We start from the raw sequence: 27,388 nt of genomic DNA, 5'->3' as shown, positions 1-27,388 counted from the left end.
TGGCGAGTTCACTACTGTTGCAGGTAGGGCATTCCACGGCCTCACCACTCTTTGCGTAAAAAACCCACCTCTGTCCTATATCTATTACCCCTCAATTTAAGGCTATGTCCCCTCGTGCTAGCCACCTCCATCCGCGGGAGAAGGTTCTCACTGTCCACCCTATCTAACCCTCTGATCATTTTGTATGCCTCTATTAAGTCACCTCTTAGCCTGCTTCTCTCTAACGAAAACAACCTCACGTCCATCAGCCTTTCCTCATAAGATTTTCCCTCCATACCAGGCAACATCCTGGTAAATCTCCTCTGCACCCGCTCCAAAGCTTCCACGTCCTTCCTATAATGAGGCGACCAGAATGCAGCCGTACAAGAGTTTTGTACAACTGCAACATGACCTCATGGCTCCGGAACTCAATCCCTCTACCAATAAAGGCCAACACACCATAGGCCTTCTTCACAACCCTATCAACCTGGGTGGCAACTTTCAGGGATCTATGTACATGGACACCGAGATCCCTCTGCTCATCCACACTACCAAGAATTTTACCATTAGCCAAATATTCCGCATTCCTGTTATTCTTTCCAAAGTGAATCACCTCACACTTCTCCACATTAAACTCCATTTGCCACCTCTCAGCCCAGCTCTGCAGCTTATCTATGTCCCTCTGTAACCTGCAACATCCTTCCGCACTGTCTACAACTCCACCGACTTTAGTGTCGTCTGCAAATTTACTCACCCATCCTTCTGCGCCCTCTAGGTCATTTATAAAAATGACAAACAGCAACGGCCCCAGAACAGATCCTTGTGGTACGCCACTCATAACTGAACTCCATTCTGAACATTTCCCATCAACCACCACTCTCTGTCTTCTTTCAACTAGCCAATTTCTGATCCACATCTCTAAATCACCCTCAATCCCCAGCCTCCGTATTTTCTGCACTAGCCGACCGTGGGGAACCTTATCAAACGCTTTACTGAAATCCATATACACCACATCAACTGCTCTACCCTCGTCTACCTGTTCAGTCACCTTCTCAAAGAACTCGATAAGGTTTGTGAGGCATGACCTACCCTTCACAAAACCATGCTGACTATCCCTAATCATATTACAGTAGTCCCCCTTTATAATGCGGGTGTTGGGGTCCAAGACAGCCACCCGCGTTGCAACCGAGCCGCGGATATCCACGATGGGGGTTTTAAATTTATTTAAAAATCTATGCTAGCGCTTCCCATTGAGAGTCTACGGGGGGCGGGGGGAGAGGTCAGACCCCCGTAGACTCACAATGGGAAGCGCAAGCATAGATTTTTAAATAAATTTAAAACCCCCATCGTGGATCTAATTAAAACAGTGTCAATTTCAGCGGCCGGCTCACTTTGATCCGGAGAGGGAAGCTGCTCTCTCACTGAAACAATCAGCCGGCCGCTGAAATTGACACTGCCGGCTGCTCTCTCCCTCCAATCCAACTTTTAAGTTTTAATGTTTCTGATTGGAGGGAGAGAGCAGCCGGCAGTGTCAATTTCAGCGGCCGGCTGATTGCTTCAGTGAGAGAGCAGCTTCCCTCTCCGGATCAAAGTGAGCCGGCCGCTGAAATTGACACTGCCGGCTGATTGGAGGGAGAGAGCAGAGAACACAGGAGGAGGTCATACGGGCCTCTGCAAGACCAGCATGGTCTCACATCGCCCCTCCCCTCTGTAGCTGGGGTTCAGGCTGTGGCTGCTGGGGTACAGGCTGTGGCTCCTGGGGTACAGGCCGTGGCTGTTGGGCTTCAGGCTGTGGCTGCTGGGCTTCAGGCTGTGGCTGCTGGGGTACTGTGGCTGCTGCGGTACAGGCTGTGGCTGCTGGGCTTCAGGCTGTGGCTGCTGGGGTACTGTGGCTGCTGGGGTACAGGCCGTGGCTGTTGGGCTTCAGGCTGTGGCTGCTGGGGTACTGTGGCTGCTGGGGTTCAGGCTGTGGCTGCTGGGGTACTGTGGCTGCTGAGGTACAGGCTGTGGCTGCTGGGGTGCAGGCCGTGGCTGCTGAGGTACAGGCTGTGGCTGCTGGGGTACTGATTGGAGGGAGAGAGCAGCGGGCAGTGTCAATTTCAGCGGCCGGCTGATTGCTTCAGTGAGAGAGCAGCTTCCCTCTCCGGATCAAAGTGAGCTGGCCGCTGAAATTGACACTGCCGGCTGCTCTCTCCCTCCAATCAGAAACATTAAAACTTAAAAGTTGGATTGGAGGGAGAGAGCAGCGGGCAGTGTCAATTTCAGCGGCCGGCTGATTGCTTCAGTGAGAGAGCAGCTTCCCTCTCCGGATCAAAGTGAGCCGGCCGCTGAAATTGACACAACTGACAGTTGGGGTCCATAAGCCCCCCCGCGGTATATCGCGAACAGCGGTATTGCGGAGCGCGGTATAACGGGGGACTACTGTATTCATATCTAGATGATTATAAATCATATCTTTTATAATCCTCTCCAAGACTTTACCCACAACAGACGTTAGGCTCACCGGCCTATAGTTACCGGGGTTATCTCTACTCCCCTTCTTGAACAAAGGGACCACGTTTGCTATCCTCCAGTCCTCTGGCACTAATCCTGTAGCCAATGATGACATAAAAATCAAAGCCAAAGGCTCTGCAATCTCTTCCCTGGCTTCCCAGAGAATCCTAGGATAAATCCCATCAGACCCCGGGGACTTATCTATTTTCACCTTGTCCAGAATTGCCAACACTTCTTCCCTATGCACCTCAATGCCATCTATTCTAATAGCCTGGGTCTCAGCATTCTCCTCCACAACATTATGTTGTGCCCAACACCATGGGCCTCACGGTAGCATGGTGGTTAGCATCAATGCTTCACAGCTCCAGGGTCCCAGGTTCGATTCCCGGCTGGGTCACTGTCTGTGTGGAGTCTGCACGTCCTCCCCGTGTGTGCGTGAGTTTCCTCCGGGTGCTCCGGTTTCCTCCCACAGTCCAAAGATGTGCGGGTTAGGTGGATTGGCCATGCTAAATTGCCCGTAGTGTAAGGTTAATGGGGGGATTGTTGGGTTACGGGTATACGGGTTACGTGGGTTTAAGTAGGGTGATCATTGCTCGGCACAACATCGAGGGCCGAAGGGCCTGTTCTGTGCTGTACTGTTCTATGTTCTATTATCTTTTTCCTGAGTGAATACTGACGAAAAGTATTCATTTAGTATCTCGCTTATCTCCTCAGCCTCCACACACAACTTCCCACCACTGTCCTTGACTGGCCCTACTCTTACCCTAGTCATTCTTTTATTCCTGACATACCTATAGAAAGCTTTTGGGTTTTCCTTGATCCTACCTGCCAAAGACTTCTCATGTCCCCTCCTTGCTCGTCTTAGCTCTCTCTTTAGATCCTTCCTCGCTTCCCTGTAACTATCAAGCGCCCCAACTGAAACTTCACGCTTCATCTTCACAAAGGCCTCCTTTTTCCTCTTAACAAGAGATTCCACTTCTTTGGTAAACCACGGTTCCCTCGCTCGACCCCTTCCTCCCTGCCTGACTGGTACGTACTGATCAAGAACACGCAATAGCTGTTCCTTGAACAAGCTCCACATATCTAGTGTGCCCAACCCTTGCAGCCTACTTCTCCAACCTACACATCCTAAGTCATGTCTAATGGCATCATAATTGCCCTTCCCCCAGCTATAACCCTTGCCCTGCGGGGGGTATACTTATCCCTTTCCATCACTAATGTAAAGGTCACCGAATTGTGGTCACTGTCTCCAAAGTGTTCACCTACCTCCAGATCTAACACCTGGCCTGGTTCATTACCCAAAACCAAATCCAATGTGGCCTCACCTCTTGTTGGCCTGTCAACATATTGTGTCAGGAAACCCTCCTGCACACATTGTACAAAGAACGACCCATCTATTGTACTTGAACTGTATCTTTTCCAGTCAATATTTGGAAAGTTAAAGTCTCCCATAACAACTACCCTGTTACTTTCGCTCTTTTCCAGAATCATCTTCGCCATCCCTTCCTCTACATCTCTAGAACTATTAGGTGGCCTATAGAAAACTCCCAGCAGGGTGACCTCTCATTTCCTGTTTCTAACCTCAGCCCATACTACCTCGGAAGAAGAGTCCCCATCTTGCATCCTTTCTGCCACCGTAATACTGTCCTTGACTAGCAGCGCCACACCTCCCCCTCTTTTGCCCCCTTCTCTGAGCTTACTAAAACACCTGAACCCCGGAACCTGCAACAACCATTCCTGTCCCTGCTCTAGCCATGTCTCTGAAATGGTAACAACATCGAAGTCCCAGGTACCAACCCATGCTGCCAGTTCCCCTACCTTATTTCGTATACTCCTGGCATTGAAGTAGACACACTTCAAACCACCTACCTGAACACTGGCACCCTCCTGCGAAGTCAAATCTGTGCTCCTGACCTCTCTACTCTCAATCTCCCGTACCCCAAAACTACAATCCAGGTTCCCATGCCCCTGCTGAATTAGTTTAAACCCCCCCAAAGAGCACTAACAAATCTCCCCCCCAGGATATTGGTGCCCCTCGGGTTCAGATGTAGACCATCCTGTCTATAGAGGTCCCACCTTCCCCAGAAAGAGCCCCAGTTATCCAGAAATCTGAATCCCTCCCGCCTGCACCATCCCTGTAGCCACGTGTTTAAATGCTCTCTCTCCCTATTCCTCATCTCACTATCACGTGGCAAGGGCAACAACCCAGAGATAACAACTCTGTTTGTTCTCACTCTGAGCTTCCATCCTAGCTCCCTAAAGGCCTGCCTGACATCCTTTCCTACCTATGTCGTTAGTGCCAATGTGGACTACGACTTGGGGCTGCTCCCCTTCCCCCTTAAGGACCCGAAAAACACGATCCGAGACATCACTTACCCTTGCACCTGGGAGGCAACATACCAAACGTGAGTCTCTCTCGCTCCCACAAAATCTCCTATCTGTGCCCCTGACTATTGAGTCCCCAATTACTAATGCTCTGCTCCTATCCCCCCCCCCCCTTCCCTTCTGAGCAACAGGGTCAGACTCCGTGCCAGAGGCCCGTACCCCATGGCTTTCCCCTGGTAAGTCGTCCCCCCCACAAGTATCCAAAACGGTATACTTGTTACTCAGGGGAACGACTGCAGGGGTCCCTGCACTGACTGCTTCTTCCCAGTCCCTCTTACAGTTACCCATCTATCTCCAGTCTTTGGTGTAACTACTTCCCTGAAGCTCCTATCTATGACCCCCTCTGCCTCCCGAATGATCCGCAGTTCATCCAACTCCAGCTCCAGTACCATAACTCGGTCTTGTAGGAGCTGGAGATGGCTGCACTTCCTGCAGGTAAAATCAGCAGGGACACTAACGGCATCCCTCACCTCAAACATCCTGCAGGAGGAACATTGCACTGCCTTACCTGCCATCCCTCTTAGTTCCAACCAAGTTCTGGTAAACGAATATAAAATAAATAAAAAAATAATAATATAATATAGCACTTACCTGCTCACACCAATGGGTCTTATTATTAGGTTAGAGGAGGAGGGCGGGTGGGAGACATTATACTATAATCTACCTATTGGGTGGAGCCAGCAGGCAGGGATCTACCCCCGTACCTGTAGTACAGGGGCCTTACCGTAAAACCTATATACAATATAATACAACAGTGGTGACTACCACATTCACCCCCTGTTAAAAATGAGTCCAGCGGGGGTGGTGGGAAACTACATACGTACAGATTGCTTTTAAAAATTACAGAGAAGAGCCGCCATTTTGTTCGCTCGCTGCCAGCCGCAGGGGGGACGGAGCCGGCGACATGGCGTACTGCGTGCAGGTTCAGAAAGTGCAGAAAGTGATGGTGCAGCCCATCAACCTTATTTTCAGGTACCTTCAAAATCGATCCAGGATCCAAGTATGGCTGTATGAACAAGTCAACATGAGGATAGAAGGGTGTATAATTGGCTTTGATGAATACATGAACCTTGTTTTGGATGATGCAGAGGAAATTCACGTGAAATCAAAATCAAGAAAACCATTGGGCCGTGTTATGCTGAAAGGGGACAACACCGCCTTACTACAGAGCGTTCACAGTTAAGAATGGATTCACTGGAACTTGATTGTCTATACACTATAGCAAATAGCTAACTTGTCTTATATAACATTTTGGATACCGGTTGTTGGAAATCGGATTAAGTTGTGATGTGTTTTTGTACCGAGCCACAGTAATGATTTTCTGAAATTAAAAACTTATCACCAAAACAACAAAAAAATCATAGAGAATATTACAAATTTAGACGATCCGGCCCTTGATCTGTCGTTGAGAGCGCCGCAGTGCTGGTGGTGACCCAGGCGTCGGCTTGGTCTTCGGTGACTCTGGGAGCGTGTCGAAATCCTCTTCATCCCCGGGTGGGAGCAAGGGGAGGACTGATTGCCCTGGAGCGGGGTCTGCAGTGAGGTGTGCCGGGGGAAGGGAGGGTGGCGCCGGGGCGGAGGGGGGGGGGGGGGGCCCAGCTGGTGCCAGGTCCCTGAGGGAGCCTGTGTCTTGGCGGCCATCGGGGTACGCTATATAAGCATACTGAGGGTTGGCGTGGAGTAGCTGTACCTTCTCAACCAACCGGTCCGCCTTGTGGAGGCGCACGTGCTTGCAGAGGAGAACGGGACCTGGAGCTGCCAGCCACGTTGGGAGCGAAACCCCAGAGGTGGACTTCCTGGGCGAGGCAAAAAGACGTTCATGGGGGGTTTTGTTAGTCGCGGTGCACAGGAGCGACCGAATGGAGTGAAGGGCGTCGGGGAGGACCTCCTGCCAGCTGGATGGCCCTCCAGACCATCCCATTCTCCCGCTCCACCTGCCCATTTCCTCTGAGATTGTAGCTGGTCGTCCTGCTCGAGGCAATGCCCTTGCTGAGCAGGTACTGGCGCAGCTCATCGCTCATAAATGAGGATCCCCGGTCGCTGTGGACGTAGGCGGGGAAACCGAACAGAGCAAAGATGGTGTTGAGGGCTTTGGCGATGGTGGCAGACGTCATGTCGAGGCATGGGACGGCGCAGAGGAATCTCGAGTACTCGTCGATCACATTGAGAAAATACGTGTTGCGGTCGGTGGACGGGAGGGGCCCTTTGAAGTCCACGCTGAGATGTTCAAAGGGGCGGGAGGCCTTCAGGCGCGCACGGTCTGGCCGGTAGAAGTGCGGTTCACACTCCGCGCAGACCAGGCAGTCTCTGGTGATAGCCCTGACTTCCTCGATGGAGTAGGGCAGATTGCAGGCCTTAATGAAGTGGTAAAAACGGATGACTCCTGGGTGACAGAGATCGGCGTGCAGGGTCCGGAGTCGGTCCACCTGTGCGCTGGCACATGTACCTCGGGACAGGGCATCGGGAAGGCTCGTTGAGCTCGTTGGGCGATACAAAATCTCGTAATTGTAGGTGGAGAGCTCGATCCTCCACCTCCAAGATTTTATCATTTTTGATCTTGCCCCGCTGTGTGTTGTTAAACATGAAGGCAATCTACCATTGGTCAGTGAGGAGAGTGAATCTCTTGCCGGCTAGGTAATGCCTCCAATGTCGCACAGCTTCAACGATTGCTTGGGCCTCCTTTTCGACGGAGGAATGCCGAATTTTGGACGCATGGAGGGTGTGGGAAAATAATGCCATGGGCCTGCCTGCCTGGTTGAGGGTGGCGACCAGAGCGACATCTGATGCATCGCTCTCGACTTGGAAGGGGAGCATCTCGTCGACCGAATGCATTGCGGCCTTGGTGATGTCGGCCTTGATACGGTTGAAGGCCTGATGAGCCTCGGCCGTCAGAGGGAAAGCGGTGGATTGAATGAATGGGCGGGCCTTGTTCACATAGTTTGGGGGACACTGGGCGTAGTACGAAAACAATCCCAGGCATCGTTTCAGGGCCTTTGGCAATGGGGGAGGGGGAGTTCCATAAGGGGGCGCATGTGATCGGGGTCGGGCCCCAGAACTCCGTTCTGGACCACATAGCCGTGGATGGCTAATCGGTTCGTGCTGAACACACACTTCTCCTTGTTGTAAGTTAGGTTGAGGAGAGTGGAGGTGTGGAGAAATTTGGAAAGGTTAGCGTCGTGGTCCTGCTGGTCATGGACGCAGATGGTGATGTTGTCCAGGTATGGGAAGGTGGCCCGCAGTCCATACCGGTCAACCATTCAGTCCATCTCCCGTTGGAAGACCAAGACCCTGTTGGTGACGCCGAAAGGAACCCTAAGGAAATGGTAAAGGCAGCCGTCTGCTTCAAACGCAGTGTATGGGCGGTCCGCCTTATGGATGGGGAGCTGGAGGTAGGCAGATTTCAGGTCCACTGTCGAGGACCCGGTACTGTGCAATCTGATTGACCGTATCAGATATGCGAGGGAGGGGGTACGCGTCGAGCTGTGTACCGATTGATGATCTGACTGTAGTCAACGACCATCCTGTTTTTCTCCCCGGTTTTGACCACTAACACCTGGGCTCTCCAGGGGCTGTTGCTGGCCTCGATAATATCTTGCCGCAGCAGCCGCTGGACCTCAGACCTGATGAAGGTCCTGTCCTGGGCGCTGTACCGTCTGCTCCTGGTGGCGACAGGTTTGCATTCCGGGGTTAGATTTGCAAAAAGGGAAGGCGGGTCGACCTGAAGTGTCGCGAGGCCGCAAACAGTAAGGGGTGGTAAAGGCCCGCCAAATTTCGGAGTTAGGCTCTGGAGGTTGCACTGGAAGTCCAGGCCGAGTAGCAAGGCAGCGCAGAGGTTGGGGAGGACGTAGAGCCGGAAGCCACTGAATTCTACCCTCTGGACGGTGAGGGTGACTATGCAGTACCCCCCGGATCACCACAGAGTGGGTTCCGGAGGCCAGGGAGATTCTTTGGTTAGCGGGGTGTACAGCGAGGGAGCAGCACCTTCCCGTATCGGGTTGGATGAAGCTCTGTGCTCCCAGAGTCCAGAAAGCAGGATATCTCGTGCCCGTTGACCTTCACCTTTGTTGAAGCGGTCGTGAGGTTGTGCAGTCAAGATGGCGGCGCCCACGGGCTGCACGTGTCTGGGGCAGGCAAGATAGCGGCACCCATGGGCTGCACGTGTCCTGGGCAGGCAAGATGGCGACGCTCTCGGGCCACGCGTGTCCTGGGGCAGGCAAGATGGCGGCGCCCAAGGGCCGCACGTGTCCTGGGGCAGGCAAGATGGCGGCGCTTTCAGGCCACACGTGTTCTGGGGCAGGCAAGATGGCGATGCCCATGGGCCGCACGTGTTGTGAGTAGAGCAAGATGGTGGCGCCCACAGGCTGCACATGGTCTGAGGAGAGGAAGAAGGCGGCGCCCACTGGCTGCACGTGGGGGATGCAGGGACAATAGCGACAATTTGAGCGGGCCTGGCACACTGCAGCGAAATGTCCCTTCTTGCCACAGGCCTTGCAGAGCACGCTCCATGCCGGGCAGCGCTGCCGGGGGTGTTTTGTCTGTCCGCAGAAGTAGCACTTGTGTCCCCCGGGGTTGATTGTCTGCCGCGCAGCGCATGCGTGGGGGCAGTCACTGATGGGGTGGCCGCTGGCGGGGTCCAAGTTGCACAGGGGGGGTGGGCTGTTAATTCTGGAGGGCAAGTTACAGAGATGTTCAAAGATGCTATATGTGAGGGGAAAAGTATATCTTTGGCATTTGGGAAAAGAAAGAAAATCTGTCACAACTTTGAGGGATACAGGGATAATGGATAGTGCCATCTGCTGTCCAGAAGGGTTACTGCAGGAGAAATTGTGGAATACATGGAGCGTTTAAACCCATCTCTCTCCAAGGAATACATTTGAAAAGTGATTTGAAAACAGGAGAGGTAATTGTTGGAATGGTAGAGAAAACACCAATTGCAGGAGTTCAATTCATTTTCGGAAATTATATTGCTGGACCTCAAATATTGGCACCCCTAAAGTGATAGAAAAACCTATTGAATTACAATCAATGGAGGTTTTTTCAAAAAGATCATCCTGGGTTCTTTCCAGCCTGTGTGGTGACAAGCTCGCAGGTACACAAACAAAGACAGGCAGAGGATGCCAAACCTCCGGTGGCTAGGTCTATTTTTGAGAACATTGCTTAGGAGGAGAAGGTGGGGACTGGTCTACATGTGACTCCAGGTCCGTAGCGATGTGGTTGACTCTTAAATGCCCCCTGAAATGCCACGAAGTACAAAGGTAATTGGGGAGAGACAAATGCTGGCCCAGCCAGTGTCACCAAATCCCATAGTGATTTTTTTTTAAATGAGGCTGAAGGGTTTAGCTCATCACATTTAGTGGAGTCCCAGCAGAAGGATCCAGAATTAAAACTGCGATATGAGACACTTATTGTGAAACTGAGGTAGCAGAACATGTTCCAGTGTTAATGTGCTAATGTGAAAATGGAGATGACCTCTTCTTACAGATTAAAGGTTGGCTACAGTTCACCAGGTAGTAATTCCATCTGGATAGCAATTAAATTTGTGGCTCACAAAATCCCAATGGCCGGATGTTTTGGAATCAGGAAAACGCGAACTAAGGTATAAAAGCATTTCTATTGGTCTGGACGACATAAAGATGTAGTTAAATTTTGTCAGAAATGCCACATGTCAAGTGGTAGGAAACCTTGAAGCAGTGATTAAACCTGCACCTTTACTTCCTGCTCCAGCACTTGAGGAATCTTTTAGCAGGGTCTTGATTATGTAGGACTCCTCCATAAGACTAAAAGTGAGAATCAGTATTTACTGACGATCATGGATGTGTCCACGAGATTTCTGGAAGCAACGCCTTTGAGGAGAATCACAGCAAAGGTGATTGTTGAAGAGTTAACCAAATTATTTACAAGATATGGGTTACCAAAAGAAATACAATCACCTGAAGTAGTCACTGAACGGCTGCAGGGCATCCTGAAGGGGGAGGGTGATGAGGCAGAGGTCATGGTACACGTTGGTACCAATTACATAGGCAGAAAGAGGGATGAGGTCTTGCATCAAGAATTCAGGGCATTAGGCAGCAGACTAAATAGCAGGACCTCTCTGGTTGTAATCTCTGGATTACTGCCACATGCTAAGCACAGATATGGGAGAATAATGCAGGTGAATGCATGGCTCAGAGTTGGTGCCGGAGGGAGAGTTTTAGATTCCTGGATCACTGGGACTGTTTCTGGGAAGGTGGGACCAGTACAAGCGGGACGATCTACATCTGAACCCGAGTGAAACTAACATCCTTACGAGCAGGTTTGCTAGTGTTGTTGGGAGGAGTTTAAAAGGATTTGGCAGGGGAAGAGGATACACTGTTGGTAGAATAGGGACAGTAATAATACACTAAGCAATCAAGTCTGAGGGAGTAAAACTAATTTAGTTTCAAGGAAGTAAGGCAAGGCTGGATGGCCTCGACTTTAATGCGAGGAATATTACAGGTAAAACATATGAGTTAAGAACGAGGATTGACACATGGAATTGTGATATAATAGCTGTCACAGATGTGTTGGAGGGAGAGGCAGGATTGGCAGCTCAGAAGTCCAGGATATAGAAATTTCAGGCAAGACAGGGATGGGGGTTAAAGAAGAAGAGGCATTGCATTATTAGTTAAGGAGTCTTGTTACTGAAGTAAGGAGAAATGGTATATTGGAGGGGGCATTGAATTAAGCTTTGTGGGTACAGTTTAGGAATAAAAATGGGCAGCCACATTGCTAGGTGTTTATTATAGATCCCCAGATAGTCAGCAGGAAATTGAGGAGCATAAATATGCACAACTCAGAGGTGTGTAAAAATAACAAGAGTAATTATTGTCGTGTTGTTCACCCTGGGGTAACACGGATTGCACATGATGCAATTAACTGATCAAATATACACCAAATGTAGGCGTTGGTTCAATATGAGATTTATTGAACTCTAGTAACGAAACAGCCTGTGGGTTGACTCTCCACTACCCTAAGTAACTAAAGCTAACTATCTAGACCAGGCTAGCTCTGATCCACGTGTAGGAGGTGTTGAATGATTTGTCCACCCTGACTCACTACAGCTATCACCAGCCTGACCCCAACCGTGGGGCAGCAGGGTAGCATGGTGGTTAGCATAAATGCTTCACAGCTCCAGGGTCCCAGGTTCGATTCCCGGCTGGGTCACTGTCTGTGTGGAGTCTGCACGTCCTCCCCCTGTTTGCGTGGGTTTCCTCCGGGTGCTCCGGTTTCCTCCCACAGTCCAAAGATGTGCAGGTTAGGTGGATTGGCCATGCTAAATTGCCCATAGTGTCCTAATAAAAGTAAGGTTAAGGGGGGGGTTGTTGGGTTATGGGTATAGGGTGGATACGTGGGTTTGAGTAGGGTGATCATGGCTCGGCACAACATTGAGGGCCGAAGGGCCTGTTCTGTGCTGTACTGTTCTATGTTCTATGTATGCGCCCCCTCACAGAACTCCCCCCTCCCCACAGCCTCAAGGCCCTAAAACAATGCCTGGGGCTGTTCACCTACTACACCCTGTGGGTCCCTAACTATGCGGACAAAGCCCACTCACTTATTCAAACAACCACTTTCCCCCTGACTGCTGAGGCCTGTGGCCTTTAGCTGCATCAAGACCGATATCCCCAAGGCCGCAATGCACGTGTTGGATGAGTCCGTCCCTTTTCAGATAGAGAGCGACGCGTCAGACGTCGCACTGGCCGCCACACGCGACCAGGCGGGCAGGCCAGTAGCAATTTTCTCTAGGACCCTCCACGCTTCCAAAATTCGACACCCCTCAGTCGAGAAGGAAGCACAAGCCATAGTGGAAGCCGACGGCACTGGAGGCACTACCTAGCTGGTAGGAGGTTCACCCTCGCCACCGACCAACGATCGGTAGCCTTCATGTTCAACAACGCACAACGGGGCAAAATAAAAAATGATAAAATTAGGTCTAGCAGTGTCCCAATCCCCTGCTGGCAGGAGGTCCTCCCTGACGCCCTCCACTCCATCAGATTGCTCCTCTGCACGGCCACGAACGAGACCCCTCATGATCGTTTGTTTATCTTCCCCAGGAAGTCAATCTCCGGGGTCTCGCTTCCATCTTGGCTGAAAGCTCTGGGACTAGTCCTTCTCCGGAGACACATGAGGAGCCATAAGACCGACCCCCTGGCCGAGAAGGTCCAGCTGCTCCACGCTAACCCCCAGTACGCTTACATCGCGCACCAGGACGGACGGCAAGATACGGTCTCCCTACGGGGCCTGGCACCAGCTGGTTCCCCCACCAACGTGCCCCCCCCCGCCTACATCCCCCCTCCCCCGCTGCCCGCCGCCACTCACAGCGCCCCATACTCCCCCATGGGTCTCCTGTATTGTCCCGCGCTGACACTGCCGCCACCCCACCCTACCCCCACACCCCAACCGTCTCTGACACCCCAGCCTGAGGCTCAAGCTCCAGACACGACGCCCCTGGAATCACCACCTGTGCCCCCTGCACCGCCAGAGCTGCGGAGGTCGAAGAGAATGATCCGGCCTCCAGATAGACTGAATATGAAATGACCCCACCTCACCCCCGCCGGACTTGATTTTTTTAACCGGGGGTGAATGTATTCACCATAATGCATGCATGATGCCATAACCTGTGACCTATGACCTGGAAGTGGTGATATGAACTGCTTCCAGGTACTGTACTGTAACCCCAGTGTGGCTCCTCCTCTGGCTCCGCCCACACCGGGGCCATATCTAGGCCGGCCTCTTGTGGGCGGCATTAATTTGTCCTACTGACTCTGGCTAGGCAAGTACATGACTAATAAAGCCTACTGTTCACTCGCTCTCTGCCTCACTGTGAATTGAAGGTATATCAATCGTGTTCTGTTCTGCATATTGATTGGGTCACCTGGGTGTCTGTCACTGCCTGCTTTTACCTCGTGATGTGCATGAGTGCATATTATGACATCCCTCCTTCTTTTAAAAAAAATTGTCGGTTGCTTGGAGCATAAACAACATATTTACAAGAGTAACTATATACAAAATTGGTGAGTGGCTGGATATGTACATGTAAAGTGTCTAACGTGCAGAAACATAACAGCATATATACAAGGAACTATTTATAAGTCCAGTCGTTGAGGCTGTCGACGGATTCTTGTGGACCGCCTGAGCGGTGGGCGGTGGTGGCGGAGATGGTGTCTTGACCGGTTGGCATGCAGCCAGGTTTGGTGGCCTTGTGAAGCAAAGTGTCTGGATCATGCAGAATGACACCTGGGAAAGTGAGATCCGGTGGTGGGTAGGCAAGTTTGCGTAGTGTCCTTCTGTTGCGCTTACAATAGATCCATCAGCCATGCGAACCATGAATGACCTGGGAGCAGCCTGTCGAACAACAACAGCTGGAGCTGACCAACCTCCACCAGGCAACTGGATACGAACAGCGTCCTTCGGAGAGAGCACCAGCAGAACCGTAGCGTGAGCATCATATGTGATCTTCTGCTGGGTTCTGATCTGCATCTTTTGCAGCACTGGAAGGTGATCCAGGTCAGGTACATGAATGGCCGGAATAGTCGTCAGCAGGTTACGATTCATTAGGAGCTGTGCCGGAGACAGCCCGTTGGACAGAGGGGTTGCCCTGTACACCAGAAGAGCGAGTTTGAAGTCCGAAGCTCGGTACGCAGCCTTACAGAGCATTTGCTTCACGACCTTTTTCGACCTTCCCATTAGATTGTGGGTAATGCGGGCTTGAGGTGATGTGCTGGAAGTGGTATTGCTTTGCAAAGTTGGACCATTCTTGACTATAGAAACAGGGACCGTTGTCGCTCATGACCGTGAGCAGGATTCCATGCCTGGCGAATGCCTCTTTGCAGGCCTTTATGACGGTCCTGGATATTAGGTCCAATAGTTTCACTACTTCAGGGTAACTGGAGAAGTAATCAATTATCAGGACGTAGTCACACCAGTTGGTGTGAAAAAGGTCCACTTCAACTTTAGACCATGGAGAGGTCATGATCTCATGCTGGTGGAGTGTTTCTTTGGGCTGAGCAGGCTGGAAATGCTGGCAGGTCGCACAATTGAGCACCATGTTTGAGATGTCCTCATTGATGCTAGGCCAATAGACAGCCTGCCAGGCCCTGCGCCTACACTTCTCAATGCCGCGATGTCCCTCGTGTATCTGCGCGAGCACTCTGGAGGCTGTGCGGAATGACGAAGCGATCCAATTTCAGAAGGATCCCCTCGACAAGAGTTAGGTCATCTTTTACATTATAGTATTGGGGGCATTGCCCTTTCTGCCAGCCATTCGTGAGGTGATGTGTGACCCGCTGCAGCAGAGGGTCCTTGGCGGTCTCGTCTTGAATGATGCCGAGTTCGTCGGATGACGGGAGGGTGCTGGCACACGGTTTCACCTGCGCCTCGATGTCATGTCTGAAGTCTACCTGCTCACATGGCGAGGTAATGGCATGGGATAGGGCATCCGTGATGATTAGCTCGTTCCCAGGTGTGTAAACCAGTTCAAAATCATACCTGCGGAGTCGAAGGAGAATGCGCTGGAGCCTGGGTGTCATGTCATTTAAGTCCTTGCGTATAATGTGCACCAGGGGTCTGTGGTCCATCTCTACGGTAAAGGTCGGGAGCCCATACACATAATCGTGGAATTTCACGATGCCAGTGAGCAGGCCCAGGTATTCTTTCTCAATTGGAGCATATAGTTGCTCAGTGGGGGTCATGGCCCTGGATGCGTAGGCCACTGGAGCCCAGGCCGAGGTGTCGTCCTTCTGCAGGAGCACCACCCCAATACCGTCCTGGCTGGCTTCTGTGGAGATCTTGGTCTCCTTTGCTGGGTCAAAGAAGGCTAGAACAGGACCGGTGGTTAGCTTTGCTTTCAACTCAAGCCACTTTTCTTGATGTGCGGGCAGCCACTGGAACGTGGTGGACTTTTTCATAAGGTGTCTGAGGGCCATGGTGTGTGATGTGAGATTGGGAATGAACTTCCCCAGAAAATTTACCATATCCAGGAAGCGGAGGACCGCCTTCTTGTCCTCTGGAGTTTTCATCGTGTTGATTACCTGGACTTTGTCCGAGTCCGGCTTCACGCCCTGTTCGGCGACCTGATCGGCCAGAAACCTAATTGATGACCTGCCAAAGGAGCATTTGGTTTTATTTAATTTCAGGCCATTGGCATGTATGCGCCTGAAGACTTGTTGCAGACGAGCGATATGTTCCTCCGGGGTCGTGGACCAGATGATGACGTTGTCAACATAGACCCGTACACCATCAATGCCCTCGAGCATTTGCTCCATTATTCGATGAAAGATTTTGGAGGTCGAAACAATGCCAAATGGCATGCGGTTGTAGCAATATCTCCCGAAGGGAGTATTAAATGTGCAGATCCTCCTGCTGGACTCATCCAGCTGAATCTGCGAGAAGCCCCGTGATGCATCCAGCATTTTAAAGAATTTGGCATGCGCCATTTTACTCGTCAGCTCCTCCCGCTTCGGGATCGGATAGTTTTCCCTCATAATGTTGCGATTCAGATCCTTGGGATCAATGCAAATGCGCAAGAGGGCTTCTTGACACAGACCATCGAGCTGACCCAGTCAGTTGGTTCCGTCACCTTGGATAGTATTTCTTGATCCAGGAGCTCCTGCAGCTGTGCCTTTTAGACCGTCTTTGAGGGGCGCCGGCACCCGGCGTGGCGCATGGATAACAAGCTTGGCATCGGGCCTGAGCAGAATTTTATAGTGGTAGGGCAGCGTGCCCATCCCCTTGAACACATCTGGGTATTGCAATAGGAGCTCCTCAATGTTGGCTTGAAGAGTGCTGATGGGAGAGGACATATCATGTACACGCTGAACGAGGTGGAGTAGCTTGCATGCATGGGCACCAAGCAGATACTTGCCGGGCTGGACGATCTCAAACCGCAAAGTGGCCTTGATGGCCCTGTTGGATACCTGCAGGTGACAGGACCCTAGCGCCGTGATGGCATTGCCATTGTAGTTGAGCAACTGGTAGGCTGGCGGAAGAATGGTAGGCTACCTTTGGATATGAGTCAGATCTGCTTTGGATATTAGGTTGGTCCAATCACCAGTGTCCAGTTTGAACCGGATGCTACAATCTAGTTGACCTAGTACTGTGGCACGCCACTCGTCTGCACAATCCACTTTAAGGATGGGTATGTGTGTTGATGAATGTGAGGAGGCCTTGTCATGCATGGTAATGATCGGGCAGCACGGTGGCACAGTGGGTTAGCCCTGCTGCCTCACGGTGCCGAGGTCCCAGGTTCGATCCCGGCTCTGGGTCACTGTCCGTGAGGAGTTTGCACATTCTCCCCGTGTTTGTGTGGGTTTCGCCCCCACAACCGAAAGATGTGCAGGCCAGGTGGATTGGCCACACTAAATTGCCCCTTAATTGGAAAAAATGAATTGGGTACTCTAAATTTTTAAAAAAAAAAGTGCATGGTGATGATGCCCACTCGATATCGGGACGGCAGTCGTCCTCTGGATCGGTGATGGGATCCGGTTCCAAGTCCAGCAGCACTTGCTGCACACTTCAAACTCCTCTGCATTGGAACAGGTATCGCTGGCCCCCTGTCGGAGGTGCAGATCTGCACAAAGCCGCATAATGGCCAAGCTTCTTGCAGTTGAGACATCACCTACCTCTCGCAGGGCATTGCCGCTTTAAATGTGCGGTGCTGCAATTGGGGCACGTCATCACGTCGATGTTGTGACGCTCGGCACATTGTTGCACCTGCGCAGTGTAGTCTTCGGCCGCTTCGTTTTCCCGACCGTGGTGCGCATGTGTGGGACCCCTGGAAAAGTGTGCGAAATGGCCGCCTTCAGCGATGCTCGGGCCCCGCATTCGGGCGATGGCCTGTACACTTTCAGCCTTGTGGGAGGCAAGTCGGTCCTGCTCTGCCGACTTCAGGCGGGAATAGCGACTTTTCATCTGTTCGTGGACTTTGCATGTCTTGATGGCCACTGGCAGGGTCATATTTTTTATTTTTAGGAGCTGCTCCCGCAGAGCGTCAGAATGGACGCCAAACACAATCTGATCCCTGATGAGGGAGTCAGCGGTGTCTCCGTAGTTGCAGGATTGCGCTAGAATGCGAAAATGAGTAAGAAAAGGCTCGTCCTTGCCCTGAAGGTGCTGCTGGAATACATAACACTCAAAGCTTTCGTTTGTCTCGACCTCACAGTGACTGTCTAATTTGGCTAGGACGGTCTGAAACTTGGTCTTGTCCTCACCGTCGGAGAAAGTGAGTGAACTGAAGATTTGGATGGCCTGGTTCCCCGCAGTAGTCAACAGCAGCGCGATTTTTCAAGCATCGGAGGCACTTTCGAGGCCTTAAGGTATAGACTAAATTTCTGCTTGAAGACCCGCCAGTTGGCGCCAAGGTTCTCGGAGATCCAGAGTGCGGAGGTGCCTGGATCTTTTCCCTGCCACTGGAAGACAGTTGCTGGTCGTCAGTGAATTTCTGAAGGTAAATTACGAGGCAGTAACCACTTCTGGTATCATGTCGTGTTGTTCACCCTGGGGTAACACGGATTGCACACGATGCAATTAACTGATCAAGTATACACCAAATGTAGGCGTTGGTTCAATATGAGATTTATTGAACTCTAGTAACGAAACACACAGCTACCTGTGGGTTGACTCTCCACTACCCTAAGTAAACTGAAGTTAACTATTTAGTGGGCAGCACGGTGGCACAGTGGTTAGCATTGCTGCCTACGGCGCTGAGGACCCGGGTTCAAATCCCGGCCCTGGGTCACTGTCCGTGTGGAGTTTGCATGTTCTCCCCGTGCCTGCGTGAGTTTAATCCCCACAACCCAAAGATGTGCAGGTTAGGTGGATTGGCCACGCTGAATTGCCCCTTAATTGGGAAAAAATTATTGGATACGCTAAATTTATTTTTTTTAAAGTTAACTATCTAGACCAGGCTAGCTCTGATCCACGTGTAGGTGGTGTTGAATGATTTGTACACCCTGACTGTCATGACAGCTATCACCAGTGGAAAGAGGCAGAGTGCTGATGCCTCATGTGTTTTATAGGTGTCCTGTCTTGTGATTGGTCGTGTTCTGTTCTGTATATTGATTGGCTCACCTGGGTGACTGTCACTGCCTGATTTTACCTCATGATGTGCATGGGTACATATTATGACAATTATATTAGGTGATTTCAACTTTCTCAACATTAATTGGGATAGTCATGGTATTAAGGGCTAGATGGCATGGATTTCTTAAAATGTATAGAATTCTGTGAGAGAGAGAGAGACTATGATGTTCTTGAGCAAATTGACATAGGATGTTGGCAGGTTTAAAAGTGGACAAATCTCCAGGTCCGGATGAATCGTATCCCCAGGCTGCTGTGGGAGGTGAGAGAGAAGATTGCATGGGCTCTGATCCAAAATTTTAATTGCTCTCTGGGCACAGGGGAGGTTCAAGAGGACTGGAGAACAGCTGATGTGATTCCACTGTTTTAAGAAGGGTTGTGGAGATAAGCCAGGGAATTGCAGACCAGTGAGTCTCACTTCAGTGGTACAAAACATATTGGGGAAAATTCTGAAGGACATAATCTATCTCCATTTGGAGAGACAAGGTTTGATCAGGGCTAGCATGGCTTTGTCAGAGGGAAGTCATGCCTAACAAATTTGAGGAGTTGACCAGGTGTGTAGATGAGGGTAGTGCAGTTGATGTGGTTCACAGATTTCGGCAAAATCTTTGACAAGATCCCACATGGGAGACCTATAAAGAAGGCAAATGCACATGGAACACAGGGTAATTTGATACGGTGGATTCATAATTGGCTTAGTTGTAGGAGACTGAGGGTGATGACTGAAGACTGCTTTAGTGACTAGAAGCCAGTACCACAGGGATCTGTGCTGGTCCCCTATTAATCATCCTTTATATAAACAACATAGATGACTGTGGGGAATAGGATCGGTAAGTCTGGGGATGACTGAGATTGGCCAGGTGGTTAAAAGTGACTTTAGTGTCTTGGGTTATAGGAAGATATAGGTGGGATGGGCAGAAATGGCAGGTGAAATTTAACCCTGAAAAGTGAGGTGATACACTTTGAAAGGAGTAATTTGACAAGGAAGTATTCAATGAATAGCATGACACTAGGAAGTTCAGAGGAACAAAGGAACCTTGGTGTGTTTGCCCATAGATCTCTGAAGGCGGAAGGGCAGGTTAATAGGATGATGAAAAAGGCATATTGTATCAATCAAGGCATAGATTACAAAAGCAGTGAAGTTATGTTGGAGTTGTATAGAACTTTGTGTGGCCGCAGCTGGAGTAGTGTGTGTAATTCTGGTCGCCACATTACAGGAAGGATGTGATTGCACTGGAAGAGGTGCAGAGGAGATTCACCAGAATGTTGCCTAGGATGGAACATTTAAGTTCTGAAGAGATTGGATGGGCTTGGGTTGTTTTTGTTGGGAGTGGAGAAGACCAAGTGGTGATGTGATCAAGATGTACAAGATTGAGGGGCATCTAGAGGGAGCAGCTATTCGTGTCTGTCACAACCTTTTAAAAATGTACCTGGATGAGCACTTGTCCCATAGCCTTGAATGTTATGACATGCCGAGTGCTGGCAAATGGGATTAGATGGGTAAGTAAGGTGTTTTTCACATGTCGGTGCAGACTCAGTGAGCTGAAGGGCCTCTTCTGCACTGTGATTCTGTAAATCTGATCAGGGTTCAAATTTCACGTTGCAGTTGTTTAAAGGAATGATGAAAGCAATTTGAGCCATCAGCTCATCACCATGACAGACAGGGGGTTTGGAAAGGGGGCATAAAACTTATAAAAACCCATGATTAGAGTATATAGTCAAGACTATCCATGTGACTGGGATCCGGGAATTCCACTCGTGTATTTTGCTATCAGGGATGCTCCAATGAGCCAAAAGGGTTCATTCCTTTCAAATTCATTTATGGCCACAAAGTAAGGCGACCACTCAAACGGATCAGGAGAAATTAGTGAACCAGATTAATGAAAATATTCTCCTGGATCATGTAACAAAACAGTAGGGCATGTGAGTTAGCCAGGGGACATTTTCAAGTATCTCAGAAGGTAGTGAAGGCAAATGCAGATAAAAGAGCAAAGGCTTGTAGTTTTGAAGCTGGGAAAACTTGTCTATCTCAGGCCAACTGTTGAAGGCGCAGTTTGGTGGACCTTGCGTGAGCAAAAATAAACGAGTGAGGTTAACCAAGGTGTGAATACCTCAGATAGGAGAAAGAGTCAGCAAGTCTGCCATGTGAACATGGCAGCATAAACAGAAGGAGTAACTGTAAGTAAAGTGGAGGAGAAATAAACGAAACATTATGAAATATACCTTCCTCTGAAACATTGGAAAAATGAGGAAGTGCTTAATTTAATTGTAATATTAAGTTACTTTCCAGAAAACTGTAAGTATCTTTAAAAAGCTGTTGGGAGTCGTGCAAAGCAATTTGTGGGAATAGGCCAGAAAAGTCACTATGCATTGGCTATGCATGATGTTGATGTGAGGGATTCAGTTTTGTAAGGCAACACACTTTTTTTTAGATTAAATCCAGTAAATTGGCTCAAGTGTGGAAAAAGAGTGAATTTGTGCTTCAAAATGACATGACTCCAGTTATGGTAATCTTAGTTCACCCATTGTAATGGTGCCAAAACTGGATGGATCGCAGACTGTATTGATTACTGTAAAGTAAATGCAGTAACCAAGGTGGATTCCTATCCTATTTCAAGGTTGGAGGATTGCATCGAGAGAGTTGGCCTGTCACTATTTAGTACAAAAATTGATTTCCTTTGGTGATACTGGCAAGTACAATTATCAGAAAGGGCAAAAGAGATGTTGGCTTTATGATTCTATCAGTAGTCTGAAAGGAAAATGCAGCAGCACCATTTTAGAGACTGACAAGCAAAGTAAATAAGAGCTGAGCAATTGTGAAGTGTACAGTGGTAACTTAGTGGTATTCAGTGAGACCTGGGAAGACTCGAAATGAAATGAAATGAAAAATGCTTATTGTCATGAGTAGGCTTCAATGAAGTTACTGTGAAAAGCCCCTAGTTGCCACATTCTGGCGCCTGTTCGGGGAGGTTGGTACAGGAATTGAACCGTGCTGCTGGCCTGCCTTGGTCTGCTTTAAAAGCCAGCGATTTAGCCCAGTGTGCTAAACCAGACTGTTTATGGAAGAAACTATTTGACCGACTACAAGAAGCCAATTTGGTTAAACATTTGTCTAAAAGTGAATTAACAAAGGCAAAAGTTACATATTTAGGCACGTTGTTGGGACATGGTCAAGGACACGAGCCAAGGGATGCAAAAGGAAATGTGCAATTTCCAGGATCTATAACGAAACGGGAGGTTTTCTGATTTATTAGCGCCAAATTTCAGCAACTCCATAAACTGTGTTGTCAAAGAATAACAGAATATTTGAATGAATGTAGGAGTGTCAGACTGTGTTTGACAGCATAAAAAGCTGTACCTATTACTACACCTGCAGCCCCTGATTAAATGAAACCATTTCAAATGGCTGTTGATGCCAATGATGTGGCCGTTGGTGCTGTTTTGCTGCAGGAAGATGAAATGGGGCTTGAGAAACCAATTGGCTATTTTTTTCATGGGAGTTGAATCAGAAGAAATATTTGGCTGTAGAAAAAGAGACTCTACGTTTGGTTTGGTTCTGCAGGATTTTGAAGTATATGATGCAGGTAACTCTTCAGAGACAATGGTGTATGTACTGACCATAATCCTTTGAAATTTCTGTAGAAGTTCCAGGACTTTAAACCTCCAGACTGGTGGAATTTATTATAACGGGAGACTATCATTGCATTGTCAAGAGCTTAAATGCAGAAGGACTTGGATGTTGGAAATTGGAAAAAATGGGTTTTTCTTAAAGACTTGTGCATAGTTGATGTACACTATATTGCAATAGTATTTCACATAGATGAATACAGTAAGTAATGGAGTTAAGAAACTGAAAACTTCTGAGACTTCCGTTGGCAGCCATGGAGTGAGTGGTCGCACATTTGGTGGCTCCTCAGTTTTCTGCCCAAAGGGCATAGTATTTGAGGGCAAAGGGTTCAGGAGTGCCTGGGGAAGGTAATACTCTGGTGTGGTTGGTGGATGGTTCCGCGGACAAGGCGCGGTGCAAGAAAGGGCAGCGTTGCAGAGAATCTTTGTTGTGGACCAGGATGGCAGAGGACAAGGGGGGCATGCTGTCTGCCCAGTGGTCGACAGAGCAGTTGGTAGAGTTCTTGAACGGTATGTTTTGGCAGCAGAGTAAAGAGGCCCTGGAAGACCTAGCCAAGGTGGCTGAACGGCGGAGATCTGGGATCGAGCAGGTGGAGCAGAGGCTGGAGTCCCAGGGCCTGGTGATCCAGAAAGTGGAGGAGGCGGTGGGGGAGCATGAGGAGCAGTTTGCCTCTTTGGTGGCGGAGGTGGGAATGATGTGGGAGAGCCAGAAGAGGCTGAGGGAGAAGGTGGAGGATTTGGAGAATCTCTCCACGAGGCAAAATTTAAAGATTGTCGGGATGCCTGAAAGCACTGAATTTCCGGAGGCCTCTGTGTTTTGGCAAGGTTACTGGAGAAATTGATGGTTTCTGGAAGTGGACCAAGTGCACAGGACGCTGAGGAGGAGGCTGCAGGTGGTTGAACCGCTGAGCGCGCTGGAGGTGTGGTTGCACCGCTTTCTGGACAAGGAGCAGATCCTTCGATGGGCGAGGCAGACCAAGAAATGTACTTGGGAAGGGAGTGAATTGCGGGTTTACCAGGACCCAATGTGGAGCTGGCAAAGAGGAGGGATGGGTTCAATCTGATTAGGGCTGCCCTCTCTGAAAAGGTGGTGATTTTTGGGTATTATACCCGGCCCACCCATGGGTGACTTTCAAGAAATGAGAGCTCTGTTTTGACACGCCAGAGGAGGCGATGGAATTTGAGACAATGAACTTGGAGGAGTGTGAGGACATTGAATTTTGGAGGAGTTTTGTGTGCTTTCTGAAGTGTTTGGTGGAGGGTTTTCTGGGGCAGGTTCTTACGGGGGAGTAGTGATAATTAGTGAGCCTTCTGTTACTCTTTAGGGGTCAAAGGTTGGGATGGTTGGAGGTGGGGGGATCATTCCACCGGGTTCTTTCCCTTTTTCGGGATCAGCATGATTACTTCCTGCATCATCGTCTCCAGCAGCTCCACTTTCCAGCGCTTCATTAAACGCCGTCAACAGATGTGGTGCCAGGTCCGTCGCAAATTCCTTCTAAAGTTCCGCCGGGTACCCATCTGGCCTTGGGGCCTCCCCCGACTTCATACCCCTGATACTATCCAGCACCGCCCTCCACCCCAGGGGCTCCTCCGAAGCCTGCCTCTTTGCTTCCTCCATCTGGGGAAATTCCAGTGATGCACTATCAATTACAATGAGATGAGAGTAGAATGTAATCGAGGCTTTATTACAGAGATGTGTGACCTCCTACAGCAGCTGACGAAATGGCTGCTGTTTAGAGAGCACACATATTTATACTCTGCCTGGGCGGAGCCAGCAGCCAGGGATCGACCCTCGTGCCTGTAGTACAGGGGCCTTACCGTGAAACCCATATACTGAATACAATATAATACAACAATGACTACCACATTCACCCCCTGTTAAAAATGAGTCCAGCGGGGGTGGTGGGAAACTATATACATATAGAAATAAATGAAATGAAAAATGAAAATCACATTGTCACGAGTAGGCTTCAATGAAGTTACTGTAAAAAGCCCCTGGTCGCCACATTCCGGCACCTGTTCGGGGAGGCTGGTATGGTTGCTTTAAAAAATTACAGAGAAGGTTACAAATTTGGACGATCGGGTGCCTTGATCTGTCGTTGAGAGCACCGCAGTGCTGGTGGCGAATCGGGCATCGGCTTGGTCTTCGGTGACTCCGGGAGCATGTCGAAATCCTCTTCATCCCCGGGTGGGAGCAAGGGGGGGTGACGGATTGTCCTGGAGCGGGGACTGCGGTGGGGTACGCTGGGGGAAGGGAGGGTGGCGCTGGGGCAGAGGGGAGGGGAGGGGGTGTGTGTGGAGATCCAGCTGGTGCCAGGTCCCTGAGGGAGACTGTGTCTGTGCGGCCATAGGGGTACGCTACGTAGGTGTACTGCGGGTTGGCGTGGAGTAGCTGTACCCTCTCAACCAACGGGTCCGCCTTGTGGAGTTGCACATGTTTACGGAGGAGAACGGGTCCTGGATCCGCCAGCCATGTTGGTAGCGAAACCCCGGAGGTGGACTTCCTGGGGAAGGCAAAGAGACGTTCATGGGGGGGTTTTGTTTGTCACGGTGCATAGGAGCGACCGAATGGAGTGAAGTGCTTCGGGGAGGACCTCCTGCCAGCGGGAGGCCGGGAGATTCCTGGACCATATGGCCAGCTGTACGGCCTTCCAGACCATCCCATTCTCCCTCTCTACCTGCCCATTTCCCCTGGGGTTGCAGCTGGTCGTCCTGCTCGAGGCAATGCCCCTGTTGAGCAGGTACTGGCGCAGCTCATCGCTCATAAATGAGGATCCCCGGTCGATGTGGACGTAGGCTTGGAAAGCGAACAGAGTGAAGATGGTATTGAGGGCTTTGATGACGTTGGCAGACGTCATATCGGGGCATGGGACGGCAAAGGGGAATCGGGAATATTCGTCGACCACACAGAGAGTACGTGTTGCGGTCGGTAGAGGGGAGGGGCCCTTTGAAGTCCACGCTGAGGCTTCAAAGGAGCGGGAGGCCTTCAGGCGCGCAAGGTCTGGCTGGTAGAAGTGCGGTTTACACTCCGCGCAGACCTGGCAGTCTCTAGTGATAGCGCTGACTTCCTAGATGGAGTAGGGCAGATTGCGGGCCTTAATGAAGTGGTAAAAACGGGTGACTCCTGGGTGACCGAGATTGTCGTGCAGGGTCTGGAGTCGGTCCACTTGTGTGCTGGCACATGTACCTCGGGACAGGGCATCGGGGAGGCTCGTTGAGCTTACCGGGGCGATACAAAATCTCGTAATTGTAGGTGGAGAGCTCAATCCTCCACCTCAAGATTTTATCATTTTTGATCTTAACCCGCTATGTGTTGTTAAACATGAAGGCAACCTAACATTAGGGGGCCTCACGGTAGCATGGTGGTTAGCATCAATGCTTCACAGCTCCAGGGTCCCAGGTTCGATTCCCGGCTGGGTCACTGTCTGTGTGGAGTCTGCACGTCCTCCCCGTGTGTGCGTGGGTTTCCTCCGGGTGCTCCGGTTTCCTCCCACAGTCCAAAGATGTGCGGGTTAGGTGGATTGGCCATGCTAAATTGCCCGTAGTGTAAGGTTAATGGGGGGATTGTTGGGTTACGGGTATACGGGTTACGTGGGTTTAAGTAGGGTGATCATTGCTCGGCACAACATCGAGGGCCGAAGGGCCTGTTCTGTGCTGTACTGTTCTATGTTCTAACATTGGTTAATGAGGAGAGTGAACCTCCTGCCGTCAGGTAATGCCTCCAATGTCGCACAGCTCATACGATGGCTTGGGCCTCCTTTTCCACGGAGGAGTGCCAAATTTCGGAGGCATGGATGGTGCGGGAAAGGAATGTCACAGGCCTGCCTGCCTGGTTGAGGGTGGCAGCCAGAGCGACGTCTGATGCATCGCTCTCGACTTGGAAAGGGAGCGTCTCGTCGACCTCATGCACTGCGGCCATGGCGATGTCGGCCTTGATACGGTTGAAGGCCTGATGAGCCTCGGCCGTCAGAGGGAAAGCGGTGGATTGAATGAATGGGCGGGCCTTGTTCACATAGTTTGGGACACACTGGGCGTAGTACGAAAACAATCCCAGGCATTGTTTGAGGGCCTTTGGCAGTGGGGGAGGGGGAGATCCATGAGGGGGCGCATGCGATCGGGGTCGGGCCCTAGAACTCGGTTCTGAACCACATAGCCGAGGATGGCTAACCGGTTCGTGCTGAACACACACTTCTCCTTGTAAGTTAGGTTGAGGAGAGTGGCGGTGTGGAGAAACGTGGAAAGGTGAGCATCGTGGCCCTGCTGGTCGTGGCCGCAGATGGTGACGTTGTCCAGGTACGGGAAAGTGGCCCGCAGTCCGTACCGGTCAACAATTCGGTCCATCTCCTGTTGGAAGACTGAGACCCCGTTGGTGACGCCGAAGGGAACTGTAAGGAAATGGTAAAGGCGGCCGTCTGCTTCAAACGCAGTGTATAGGCGGTCCGCCTTATGGATGGGGAGCTGGTGGTAGGCAGATTTCGAGTCTACTGTTGTGAAGACCTGGTACTGTGCAATCTGATTGACCATATCAGATATGCGTGGGACGGGGTACGCGTCGAGCTGTGTGTACCGGTTGATGGTCTGACTGTAGCCAATGACCATCCAGTTTTTCAACCCGGTTTTCACCACCACCACTTGGGCTCTCCAGGGGCTGTTGCTGGCCTCGATAATACTTTCCCGCAGCAGCCGCTGGACTTTGGACCTGATTAAGGTCCTGTCCTGTGCGCTGTACCGTGTGCTCCTGGTGGCGACGGGTTTGCAATCCGTGATTAGGTTTGCAAAAAGGGGAGGGGGTCAACCTTAAGTGTTGCGAGGC

At 50.5% G+C, this 27,388-nt stretch overlaps 1 protein-coding gene across 1 annotated transcript; it reads left to right on the top strand.

Annotated features, from left to right (window-relative positions):
• The first annotated feature begins 5,743 nt into the window (after positions 1-5,743).
• On the top strand, positions 5,744-6,096 carry LOC119972959 (small nuclear ribonucleoprotein E-like). Its single transcript, XM_038810486.1, has one exon. It carries the CDS (start codon positions 5,762-5,764, stop codon positions 6,038-6,040), a length of 279 nt encoding a protein of 92 aa, XP_038666414.1. The 5' UTR covers positions 5,744-5,761; the 3' UTR covers positions 6,041-6,096.
• Positions 6,097-27,388: the final 21,292 nt, after the last annotated feature.

Source organism: Scyliorhinus canicula, chromosome 10 (genome assembly GCF_902713615.1).
Source record: "Scyliorhinus canicula chromosome 10, sScyCan1.1, whole genome shotgun sequence".
NCBI lineage: Eukaryota > Metazoa > Chordata > Chondrichthyes > Carcharhiniformes > Scyliorhinidae > Scyliorhinus > Scyliorhinus canicula.
Note: the sequence above shows the minus strand (reverse complement) of the source record. Positions and strands in the feature narration are given on the sequence as shown.

Bases quoted from the DNA above. Each gene is read 5' to 3' on its own strand.
- LOC119972959 (XM_038810486.1), top strand. From the start codon at position 5,762: ATGGCGTACTGCGTGCAGGTTCAGAAAGTGCAGAAAGTGATGGTGCAG.